At 37.4% G+C, this 13,759-nt stretch overlaps 1 protein-coding gene across 1 annotated transcript; it reads left to right on the forward strand.

The window, feature by feature from the left end:
* Positions 1-874: 874 nt before the first annotated feature.
* On the forward strand, positions 875-13,471 carry LOC100888147 (CD109 antigen; the record flags this gene model as incomplete). The annotated part of the gene is given in 9 exon segments (XM_030989401.1): positions 875-951; positions 2,388-2,496; positions 5,176-5,305; positions 7,669-7,778; positions 8,807-8,968; positions 9,636-9,841; positions 11,221-11,402; positions 11,796-11,980; positions 13,149-13,471. Coding segments are annotated over 9 exon segments (1,326 nt in total), but the record flags the coding sequence as incomplete, so codon positions are not given.
* Positions 13,472-13,759: the final 288 nt, after the last annotated feature.

Below are 13,759 nucleotides of genomic sequence, written 5' to 3' on the forward strand. Positions count from 1 at the left end.
TTGACCATAGTCAGGGCTATAAGGATGTCAGTTTACAGATAGCACATGGTAACAAATAATGACCCAAATATCCACAGATCTTTTACACATGGAGAACTTCCACTTTGAGCATCTTAGAATAATAACTGCCAAATTCGTAGATGTGCTTCATGAATACCTTTTGTTTGCACTCTTGAAAAGAATACTTCCACCTGCGTATCTTGGAATGTACCGTTGGTGCATACCATGAATAATGTTACATAACTGTCATGAGCACATCCAGTATTCATCTCTGTGGGTTTTACCTTTTTGGTACAGATGACCTTTATCTGCTCATGCTCAGACTGCAACCGTAAACTGGCTTATTACGCACATTGATTGGTTCGGCTCAATATCATTTGACTGAGAAGCCCCCCCACACCCCCCCCCCCCCCCCCCCAAAAAAAAAATAAATAAAATAAAATAAATAAATTAAAATAAATAAATAAATTAAAAAAAAATAATAATAATAATAATAATAATTACAAAAAATATATATATAAGAAAGATAGAAAGAAAAGAAGAAAGAAAAGAAATTGAAAAAGAAAGAAAGAACAAAACAAAAAGTAGGAGATGCTTGAGTAAGAAAAGCAAATTTGGCCTGATACTTTGGCAATTTTTTTCTGCAATTGCAACCAAGCTTGGAATTGACCTTCAATTTATCTTAAAAATGCATATTGTAGGGCACAAATCAAGACTCCATACCGTTATATTTGTCAATATCAAGTGAGTTTTTTGTATCTGCATTACTGATTTTTTTCAGGATTCTAGTGAATGAAAAATGATTGATTTGAGTGTTTGAGACGTATTTTTATTTTTTTACATCTGTCTATTGTTTATTTTTAGTACTGCCAAGTTTGAAGTTTCGATCAAACTCCATCTTACTTGTTCATGGGTGATCAGGGGACCATTCACAGTGGTGATCTGTGCCAAGTAAGTCCTCATTCTACCAGATGTCACATGCATGGATTTTCATTTAATTTCATTTTGGAACCACAGTGTATGTTTGTTTCGTCACTCTGTGTGAATGGCTTGACTCTTTAATTAGTCATTAAAGTCACTCTATTAACTTATCAGTCACGCCTCAAAAGTCGCCTATTTCAGCAAAATTAAAAATGCGGACTTGATTGGAGGAGCCTGCACTTTTTGACTGATTTTAAACAGATATGTGGTGGGTGTATTTACCGCAGTAGAGTAAATTCATATAGTATTAAACTGCGCTATGTAAACAAACAAAAACCTTTGTTATCTTTTCGTAAATATAGATGAATTAAAAAAAACAAAGATGAATTTTGATTCCTGTAAACAAAGTATAATAATCATTTTGCTTGTAACTTTTTAAAAATTATTTTCCAAAATTCCCCTGTAATTTTTTTTTTTTTTTTTTTTTTTTTTGTGGGGGGGGGGGGGGGCGAAAAATTTAATTACAAATATTTGCTCTTGTAGACGAAATGTATTCACTTGATATCTATATTGCAACTAATTTAATCAAACTTAGGACTTACATGACAGTGTTACACAATTATGATTTAAGTATACAATGGATACTCATGCAGTTAAAGGTAAAGACCAGTTATGGTCATGCGATTGCATTGTGAAAGAAACGTTGTGGAGTCGATCAGAAAAGGTTGATCATCTAGCATCTAGCATCTGCAAGGTTCTGGAATCATCAAAATGATAAGAAATTTGGCCCATTCTTCGTAAAGTTACAAGCACTATACACAGAAAGAATATATGGGACTACCCTATATCTCTCACAGTCCATGAGAGAAACAAATTTACCAAATATATGAATTAGTAGGTGGTTTCCGGCAAATTTTTTTATATTTGCTCTTGTAGACGAAATGTATTCACTTGATATCTATATTGCAACTAATTTAATCAAACTTAGGACTTACATGACAGTGTTACACAATTATGATTTAAGTATACAATGGATACTCATGCAGTTAAAGGTAAAGACCAGTTATGGTCATGCGATTGCATTGTGAAAGAAACGTTGTGGAGTCGATCAGAAAAGGTTGATCATCTAGCATCTAGCATCTGCAGGTTCTGGAATCATCAAAATGATAAGAAATTTGGCCCATTCTTCGTAAAGTTACAAGCACTATACACAGAAAGATATATATGGGACTACCCTATATCTCTCACAGCCATGAGAGAAACAAATTTACCAAATATATGAATTAGTAGGTGGTTTCCCGGCAAATTTTTTTATCATCATGTATTAGTCAAAATATATTCTTTCACATGATTGGTAATGAGAGCTTCCATTTCATTTTTTTGAAATTGGGGCGTTTCCAATACTGGTCTTTACCTTTAACGAATGTTTGACAAGGCTAAAAGAAAATTGTTTGTTTTGTCAACAGGTATACATACGGTCAGCCGGTAAGGGGGCGCATATCTGCAATTATTGCTTTGGCATTCAGATATGGCACAAGCTCCGAGGAAGTCAGGGAAATCGTAACTGTCGTTGAGGTGAGTTACTTGAAATAAAAATTAAAAAATCTGCTTCACCTCACTGATCTTTAAAGTGACTCAGTAACATTGCTCAGATTCTGAAACAAAATCCTGGATTTTGCTCATGCTGAAATCATAATTATAGACCTTAAGGTCAGTCAGGAATTCCATAACTTTTACAAGCCGATCGCCTGTCTGATTATCCAGATATATATGATTGGAAATCAAAATTTCATTTTTCGTTTCCCAACGTTTTATAACACTACAGTCTATTGGGGACAATGAATATGGTAAATCCGGTCGCTCAAAGGTTTTTACTTTTTTGAGGCACCGGAGTGTTGGCTCAGTCAGTAGAGCGTCCGCCTCACAACCGGGAGGTCGTGGGTCGAACCCCGGCCGCGTAGTCACGTCATACCAAAGACGTTAAAAGATGGGAGTTGTTGCTACCCTGTTTGGCGTCAACAATAAGGGATAGAGCAACGTCGATCTGGCGCTGCTCAGTGGGCTGCCGGGCTCACGATCACTTGGGCAAAAAGAATTTCCGTTTCGGTTAATAAAATTTGGAGTGGACTATTAGGCTATTATTATTATTATTATTATCATTTTGAAGCGCATTTTAGGGCTTTAATATTACACCATGCATATCACAGACACTGATAACACGTAGAGCCATGCATCTCAGATTTAAAATTGTTAAACGATACCTTTAATACCTGTGCCTCAGCACATTGTTATTCACCACCTCCCTCAAATAGTCAAGGTAGGTGGCGAATAGCAATGTAAGGCCATTAAAAAAAATATACATGTTTAGCGTTCCGCCCGCTTCCTTTTTGGGGGCCACTTCCTATTTTTATTTTTTAAAATTTTTTTAAAGAAAAAAAACATGAAAAACACTGCTAAAATGAATCTATTTCTGATTTTTTTGTTTTAATTAATAAAATGTCGGCGGCCATCTTGAAGAAAAAAAACCAGACTGTTAGAGAAATGTAACGAGCGGCCATTTTGAAAAGAAAAAAAAGGGCCTCCTTCCTATTTTTCAAAAAAACAGGACGCTAAACATGTTTTTATTTTTTTTATTTGGCCTAATAGCGTATAGGTAAATACAGCAAAGTGAAGCGAATAAGATGTTCACTAAAGAAACCTGAGAGCTACATGGTATTAGCAGGACTCAACTGAAAAGTTTGCTTCCTGAATAAAAGGAACATGGATCCAAAGCGTTTCCTTGCCTCATTTTAGGCGTATCAGGTGGCAGCTATGTTTTGTTGTAAATTGACCTTTGCCCTTTGCGGACAGTGTTGTACTCTGCATCGGCCTCTTCAAGCTGCTGGTCAGGTCACAAAATCAACAAAGGATATCTAACTTCATTATTAAGTGACTGATCTTTTATGCTTTAGTGGGGTGACATCAGTTCCCTTTTCATAAGTATGTCATTGTGACACATGGTGTGGAGGGAAGAGAGAATGATGAAAATTTGACGCTAGTTCACAAGTGTACCCATATACTCTGGCGCCGACAGCCTACGCGGCTAACTACCCGTGACTCGCGCGTGAATAATACCCTACAATTAAAAAAAATATATAACATACAAAAAATCCACTAAATCTTCAACGATAAAGGTCATGATTTCAAAGTCGTTATCTTTCTCACCTGTTTTGTGTCAATTTTCTTATCTTTTTTGGAGTATTTTTCCTAAATACAAAGACGTTATAATATACACTTTCGCTAACTTCACGCACACGCACACGCGCCCGCACCGCACCGTATAACCAAGTATGTACTTGTTTTTGCAGCGGTTTGCAGTGAAACCTGTGAGAAATTGTATATTATAATGTCTTTGTTTTTAGCTTCGGGTAGCTATAGCCGCGTAGACTTGCAATACACACAAAATCTTATATGCTAGATGATCGACCTTTTCTGGTCGATTCCACACAGTTTCTTTCACAATGCAAGCGCATAACCAGAACTCAACTTCATCTTTAAGTTGGTGTACTCTTTGATGCTTTGAATCAGATCGAGCCATCTATACACAGAGTTTGGCCAACTTAGAATCAGTTGGTCATAACATGACACACATTCTTTTGTTTCTTGCTTGCCCGTCAAAGCTGTATTTGCCATTTTGTGCCATGACAGAATTGCGTTGGCCAAACTATGCACATGTATATTAATATAGATGACTCTGCTTTTTATCCCACCGCTGTCACCTATTATGATCATAAGTGATCGGTAAGTTTATAAAGTGTCGGGGGGGGGGGGGGTTCATACTCTGTATTATATACAGTAGGCTTGCGGGTGCACCATGTGAGAGAGAAGGAGGAATGAGGAGTCCTTGAGGGTGTGTAGTGTAGTCTTGAAAAAGACTGTCGGTTATCTTTCTTAGCTTAGTTCTGTATTGATGCTTAGGCATGACCAGCAATGGCTTGAAGAAGCCAATCAACACTGCCTGCAGAGGGTGACCATGCATCAGTTTACATCACAATCTTATATATTATTTCCACGTGCAGGATCATGAAATAACAGACCATCAATCAGTAACTCTACAAGATGATTCCATCTTCCTATTCTAGCATTCATCATTCCTATTAACCTCTGCAATGTATATTGTGTTTTCTGTGTATATTGATAAATGTTACTCTATCCGTAATCTCTGCAATAATCTGTGTGCATTAATAAATGTTATGATCTTTGTATGATAATTAGGAAGCTGATGAGAACACAGGATGCAAGGACATTACTTTTCAAGCCGATTTATCAGAAAGGTTCCCAGGGCTACGTTTTCGCAATGCTGACGTGCTTACTGTCTACGCTAACTTTACAGAAAGAGGCACAGGTAAGCAAACTAGCACAGTAGCCATGTGTCATATAGAAATGATGCATTGGAATGGACGGACACAGGCTTATTGAAAGCCGAGAGAAGACCTGCATCATTTGTAATATATATAATAAATCTCTGAGGTCCTTTTTGTTATGCCTCCGTTACGAAGTAGCCGGAGGCATTATGTTTTCGGGTTGTCCGTCCGTCCGTCCGTACGTATGTCCCGTTCTCGTGATCGCGTTATCTGAAGAACTGACTGATGGATTCCTACCAAATTTTGGTCATGTATGTAACTTGCAGAGCCAATGAATTGATTAGATTTTGGGGTCACAGGGTCAAAGGTCAAAGGTCACAGGGCTCATTATGTATGCAAAATAGCTTGTGATTGCGTTATCTCAAGAACTGATTGATGGATTCCTGCCCTACTTTATATTTCATGTATGTATCTTGCACAGCCGAAGAACTGATTAGATTTTAGGGTCACGAGGTCATAGGTCAAAGGTCACAGGGCTCATTATGTATGCAAAAATAGCTTGTGATCGAGTTATCACAAGAACTGATAGATGGATTCCGGCCAAACTTGGTCATGTATGTATCTTGCAGAGCCAATTAATTGATTAGATTTTGGGGTCACAATGTCATAGGTCAAAGGTCACAGGGCTCATTATGTACACAAAATAGCTCGTAATCGAGTTATCACAAGAACTGATTGATGGATTCCGGCCAAACTTGCATGTATCTTGCAGAGCCAATTAATTGATTAGACTTTGGGGTCACAAGGTCATAGGTCAAAGGTCAAAGGGCTCATTATGTATGCAAAAATAGCTTGTGCTCACATTATCATTAGAACAGATTTATGGATTACCATCAAACTCAAGACATGTACCTTGCAGAGCCAATGAACTGAGTAGATTTGAGGGTCATGAGGTCAAAGATCAAAAGGTCATATATGTACTATAATAATGAGAAGTAGCTTGTAATCACATATTCTGAGAACCTGTTGGATTACAACTGAACTTGAATTTGAAAAATTTCTTCTGTTTTGGTTTGTAAAATTGCTCTATGACGGAGGCATCATTTTCGACTGTGTGCAGTCGAAGTTCCATCTAGTTTGATAATGAAAAGAAGACAATTTAAGATAAGTCAATATCATAACAGATGGCAAACCGAAGTCACACATGGCATTAGCGCCATTACCTCTGAACACGTACTGCAATACAGTACCTGCGTGTATAGCACTAATTTACCTCTACCTCATGGCTGGCCACAAACAAAGTATAATCTTCAATCTACACCATCTCCTTCCCTCCTCGTTCCCTTATTCCCAAAAATAGACTGGCTTCAATTCCTTTCAATCCGTTGTCCCATGCCTATGGAACAAACTCCTTGCATTTCTGAGATTTTAATTAGTACTTCTTCAAAAAACATCTCAAACCATACAGTCTCTACAATTCTTCTTAATTGTCTGTAGACTAAAGGTCAGCACCTTGTATCCTCCGGAACAGGCACTGTACAAATCCAATTATTAATTACAGTCAAACCTGCTTTAGTGACCACCTGTTTTGAAAGACCACCTGTCTATAAAGACCACCTGTCTACAAAGACCATGTTGTTTGTTTCCCTTGAAAGTGGTTTCTCATTGAAATATGTACTAAAGGAACCTGTCTACAAAGACCACCTGCCTATAAAGACCAGTTTCCTTGTCTCCCTTGGGTGGTCTTTATAGACAGGTTTCACTGTATAATCATTTTATGTGTAAAGATGGTGATGCTATTTGGCAGCTCTCCTCAAACTGTGTATACCGGTAATTCACATTTTATAAAAGTACAAGTTATAAACATTTCCTGATGTTATTTGCTCAGGAAGGAAATGGATGTACATTAACACCTTTTGTCACAACTCAAGACAGATGATATCCTCTGTTTTTCCCTGAAACTTTTTTATGTTTTTCTATCCTGGTTGAAACAGAGCTATTCATGAGCAAAGTTCCTTTTACCTAAAAAGGTTTTAGTTTTTCTTTAAAAGGAAGCAAATGTGAGTTAAGGTAGTTAATAATTGTTATTTTAAATTGAACAATGTAAACGTACATGTACATGTAGGTATTGTTTTTTTTATAATATACAGTACAAAGATATCATGGATTACCTCATTTTCTTATGTTAATATGAATATGTTTATTATTCTATGTTGTACAGTATATACACTGTATGTACATGGAGATATTGCCATGTTTTATTAAGTATGGTGTAGATTATTCAGTGTATGTATTATGTTGCGCCTTGAGGATCTCTAGAGATGGATATGTTGCGCTTTATAAATATTGTTATTATTATTATTATTATTATCATGTTCTGCCTTATTTATTTTGTAAAATGCAGGTGTGATTATGAATGCCACCAGCAGTGACACCCAAATAGAGACAGAAAACGTCTTAGTGGAGATGCGAGGTCCTGATGTTTTCAAACCTCTATTACCATACCATGGACAGGTAATCTGGATGCTCTCTCTCTCTCTCTCTAAGTGCCATATCGTTTGACTTTGGCGATCATGCTGTTCCACAACCCTCGGCTCCTAGCTATAGAGTACCGAAGCTGTGACGTCATACAAATCTATTTTAAAAATTTCTCAATTTTGTCTTCATTTTCCGAAAGAACATAAAAAATAATGTCCAAATGTCGAAAAACCAATTGAATATGTTAAGTATTGGCTGAGATATGACCATCTGAATAAGTATACTCCACATAGAAACTCAGTGTTATATGCTCTGGCTCCTAATGGTTAGGAGCCAGAGCATGTAACACTGAGTTCCCATAGGACATATATTCATTCAGATGGTCATATCTCAGCCAATACTTAACATATTCAATTGGTTTTCGACATTTGGACATTATTGTTGATGTTCTTTCGGAATATGAAGAAAAAATTGAGAAATTCTCAAAATAGATTTTTGATGACGTCACACTTCACCACTCTATAGCCTTCTGTATTAGTACCCCTCCCAGTTCTTTCACTTCTCTCTCTTCCAACAATTTCTGCAGACTGTCCATCAAAAGTATCCTCCTTCTTCCCACAATTTTCCCTGTGAAAGCAAGATTCTCTAGGCCTTCTTTACGTGTAATGTGACTACGGAGGACGCGACCGCAGCAATCATGTGCAGTGAACGCTGACCATGTAGAGATTAAGTCGCTGACTACCGTTAATCAAGTCCATTCGTTTACGTGCAGTTGTCCAAAAGAAGACATAGATGGCGTTAACCAGTATTTGCCAGTACACAGTACTCCCTTTAACATGAAATTGTACTTTGATATCGCGTGCATCCAGTAAAAATTAATTACACGGTAATTAACCAATCAGATTGCAGGGATTCTGCTAACCATCTTATAATATACAAATGATGCACAGGTTTGAGTGCGTCGGTAGGGATTGTAAAATTAATTACACGGTAATTAACCAATCAGATTGCAGGGATTTTTCTAACCATCTTATAATAGGCCAATGTTATTCTTCTTGTTTCAGGTTGTAGTGACTCGTCCTGATGGATCACCAGCAGGTGTAAGACGTGTCAGAGTTTCACGACCCAACTACCCAGCTCAGCTCCTCGATACCCAACCCAATGGCACAGTCGACTTTGTGTTAGATACACCTCGCACATCTTCAACCACATCCTTCCAAATTACGGTAACGAAATGGGTTCGATAGCAATTTAATCCATGGGGTATTTTATCATGCCACAGGGCTAATCCCCATTGTGCCAAGCCCCAAATCCCCCATGCCAGATTGTTTTGGAGATAATCTGATTAACGCGATGGTTCTATCAATGGCGAGTGTAAAACACACAACTAGCATGAACAATAACTGCTATATGAATGCTGCATTGCACGCACATAGCACTCAAGCGATAGCTCTCTCACATGTACAGTACAAAGCACTATAGCGATAGCGTGCATGCGGCCTTATGGCAGGCTATGAGTTAAAGAGGAGGTTTGGTGCTGGTGAAGGTGAAAAATAATTTGTGAACTTTTACGTGTCTTTGCTTTTCAACAAGATGAGTCAACTTCACATCATTTTGACGATTCCCCAACCTCACAGTAAACATGAGTGTTTTTTATTTACTAGATAATCGGTCTTTCCCTATTGCTTGGAGACGGTCACTTTGCATCCGAGATAAACCGTTTGCTTGCGACCTGGCCATTTGACCTTTCACCTTCCTTCCATACAGATATTGTCTGAAGTGCTGAACTACTTGATGAGTCATCTGTTGTGCTCATACAGGCCTTTGTATAGCCCTATTTTCTTCATGATTCTGTTTTAGTTCTTTTTCTGTCTTTTTATCACCCCTTATCAGGCTGAACTACTTGATGAGTCATCTGAGGGCCCGATCCAAGCTCCATCCCGATCCTCGAAGCAAGTACATGCATGGTACTCGCCAAGTGGCTCCTTCCTGCAAATCTCTGATATCAAAGAGACAGTATCTATCGATCAGAATGTTTCTGTCCAACTAGAATTCACCTTGCCTGAGAATGAAACACAGATTGAGTTCTTCTATAGGGTAAGGTAGTGAAAACATGTACATGTAAAAACAAGTAATTATCAAACATGTACTATCTGTAAACCACTATTACAAAATGGAGCTGCATGTAACATGGAATACCAGGGAAACAAATGAGAGTATGTGGTTTAAGTGGGTCATCTTCTCAGTATTTACCTTGACTTATAAAGAGTCTAAAGTTATGAAATTGTAAATAATGAACTCTTTATATTGTATAGCTCCCTCTTAAGGTCAAGATATTAACTATGCCATAAAACAATGTTTCTTGACTAAAATTGACCGATTAGCTATTCCCGTTTGGAAATAATATATCACAACTACATATACTGAGAATTTCATGGTCACAGCTACCATTGTATACGGCCGTAGGCGCTATTTGACATTTACCAAAATTTACCGGGAGCACCGGTGAATGTTTATATTCAAATTTTCTCGAAAACAGAAGTGTTTTAGGGGCTAAAATTTCTAGTGCTTATAATACATCCACAGGGGCATCCAAATATATCAAAAATGTAAAGAATCACCATCCTCCCAATTTTCAAAATTTCCCAAAACTTTGTATTACCTTTAACAATGCCAAATCGGAGATGCATGGCCCTACGTGTTATCAGCATCTGTGATATGGTGCAATATTAAAGCCCTTCAAAAATTGAGCTTCAAAATGATCATGAAGTGCCTCAAAAAAGTAACATTCTTTGAGTGACCAATTTTACCATACTCATTTTCCCGAATAGACTGTAGTGTAATAAAAACCGTTGGAAAACGGTTTTTTTGAAATTTCAAATTCCAATCATAAATATCTTGATAATCGGACAGGCGAAGGCTCGTAAACGTCATGGGATTCCCGACTGACCTATAGGTTTATAGTTATGATTGCAGCATGAGCTAAATTTTGTTTAGAATCTGAGACAAAGATACCCAATCCCTTTAATGCTAGGCTCAACACACAGGCCACCAAAATCTCAGTCGTGACCCCCAAAATTACAAAAAATTTACATTTAATGCTCATTCATGCATATACAGATTCTAATTTTTTTAATCCAGACCCCTTAAAAAAATGCCTATGTGGAGCCCAGCTTAATGGACATGGAATATGGCAGTCACAATATGGTTGGTGCATGGCTAGATTGTTACTTCAATGCCTATATAGTGGAAAGCAAGTATTTGCTAGCAGAAAAGCTCTAAGGGACCCATGACTTTTTAAAAGACAAATCTGAGGGTCTAGGAGATGGATGCCTCTGAATGGCACAAGTTCATTTACTTTCTCTTAGCCCCTGTGTCCTGTTTCCCAGACTATGCTGCCTTTGTGTTACACAAAATATGATAGATCCACTTCCTTAAAATTGTTTCTGTAATATCTCTGCTTCTTTCCTCTCAAAGGTATATCTGGAGGAAGAATCGTAGCTAGCGGCAGTTACAGTTGGATCAATATCGTTGTTCATTCTGAGCCTGTCTCTCAAGTTGCAGCTTATTGTCACTGGTACCAGGACCTGTACCCATTCTTTATATGCAGGCAACGACGATTCAGGCGGCACTCCTTACCTCCCTACCGAAATGGTTATGGTAGGTAGGCCTATATGGATTGATGATAATAATCATGATAATAATGATGATAATGATTGTTTATTTTCAAGCATTTTTTATAGCAAACTGATCATGGCCCTGTGGCATAAAACTTACCACTGATGGTCACGTTGCCATCAATATTAACTACAATGGCAATATCACTCAACAGCCATGTGCGGATTAGCACTTGAATCCAATGACCGAGGTAATAATTATTACGATGTACTGTGCTGAGAAACGTATTTTAAGCACTATACAATTGCGACTGTTAATAGCGTTATTATTCAGCTTTTTTTATGACAGTGCTACATGTGTATTTATTATGTTCCCACATTAATTGGTCATGTTTATTTTATAAGACGTTTACCTTTCTTTAATTTTTGTCTGTAGAAACGATTGAGCCCGAGTTGCCAGACTATAGGACCAATGGTACAAGGAACAGCACTGTCTTTTACTTTGAGGCTGTCGCCGAGATGTCTCCGAAAAGCCAAATCCTTGTCTATTACATCCGTAATGATTCCGAGGTGGTCAGTGCAAGCACTCATTTCAAAATGGCTTCTGTTTTCAAAAATCAGGTAGAGCCATCTTTACGCTTCCTCAAACTTTCATCTACCAAACTTAATCACTCCTATTTATTGTCAATCCAACCTTTGAATTACTTTCAAATGAATCGGACCAATAATAAGAGAGTTACATGTATGAATGTGTCTATGTGAATCTCAAATTGACAATTTGGTCAGTGGATTGTGATGTAGTCACTGGAAACTCTTGCATTTGTCGTGTACAATAATATTTAATTTCTGTTTTTCTCCTAAGCGCCTTCTCCCTTGAGGCACTACTCAAAATATATTATGGATAACATATTATTATAGGTCATCTTAAAATGGAAGACCCTCCTCATTTATATATTCTAAAAAAATTGATATTTAGTCATTTTGTGTATTAGAACAAATAGGAAAGTTTTCCAGCATTACGTCACAGTGACATGATCGATTCAGCCAATTTGAAGTGCCACTTCCTATAGTGATTACAACTTTCAAAAATATGTAACTTTCTTTTTGTTTGTCCAATTTCGTTGAAAATTTTACCAGTCTGCTTTTCTGACTTTTCTGCTTTCTTTCAGAGTAGTTGTCTATTAAGGTTTGATTTTTATTTCAAACAACAGACATTCTTTGTTGTTAAAATCATTTGTTTATCAAAGAAAAGTAGGATACAGAAATACAAAAGTAAACAAGTAGATGAAGCATGGTTTGAACAATGGAGACATCTACAACAAAATCTGACAAAAAAGCGATGAAAACTATATATAACTTGTGAAATTTGTGAACTTTTCGTGCATGTGCAGGCTTTGGGTTGTATGGCAGCTTTAAACCTGCTCAGAGGGGCGTTTCACAAAGATCCTAAGTCGAACTTAACTCTAAGTTGGAGTTAAAAATTATGGAGAGCCATTTGTAGCTTTATAATAAAATATATTCAAAAGCAAAAATTGAGTATTTTAGAAGTTTCATAAATTCCACATCAAGAACATGAAATCTCCTTGATAATAGAAAATATGGATGATTTGAATCAACATTTATGCCTTTTAAAATAAGTTTTACAAAATATTTTCAAAGATGCTAACGGCTTTCCATAATTGTTAAGTCCAACTTAGAGATAAGTTCAACTTAGGATCTTTGTGAAACACCCCCTGGAATTCAGACCAATCATGGAGTCAAATACCAACCTTTCTTGTGTTCCTTTCAGGTATCGTTGGAGTTCCTTGATGGGAGGGAGATAAGACCGGGCCAAACCGCTTCCATAGCTCTCAGCGCACGACCTTCTTCACTGTGTGCTTTGGGTGTGGTGGATAAGAGTGTGCACATCTTGGGTGGGAACAATCAACTTTCTAAAGAAAAGGTAAGCAGCTAGCATCATCATCGTTCAGCATCCGTTTTTCCATTGAGTTGAACATTTCATTTCCCTAACGGCCTATTGCAAAGCCTTTCTGTCTTCAGCATCTACCTGGATGAGGCCAGATACTTTCATGACTTCTTCTAGCGTCTCCTTCCCGGGTGGTGTTTCACAAAGACTAAGATCGACTTTAAGTTAGACTTAAGTATGGCAGGCCGTTCATGCCACTGTTTGCTCTCACCATTTACTGGCATTGGTCTTTCAAGGGACGTACAAATCATGGTCACATATCTACAGAATTGACCTTTTTTGATAGTTCATTATTGAAGGAAAACATATTATCTAAAGATCATAATTGTGAGACCAATGGTGAGAGCAACCAGTGGCATGAATGGCCTGCCATAGTTAAGTCCGACTTAAAGTCAATCTTATGTGAAAATATTACACTCTTCTCATGCATTTGA

This window comes from Strongylocentrotus purpuratus, unplaced genomic scaffold (genome assembly GCF_000002235.5).
Source record: "Strongylocentrotus purpuratus isolate Spur 01 unplaced genomic scaffold, Spur_5.0 spur5_scaffold_18, whole genome shotgun sequence".
NCBI lineage: Eukaryota > Metazoa > Echinodermata > Echinoidea > Camarodonta > Strongylocentrotidae > Strongylocentrotus > Strongylocentrotus purpuratus.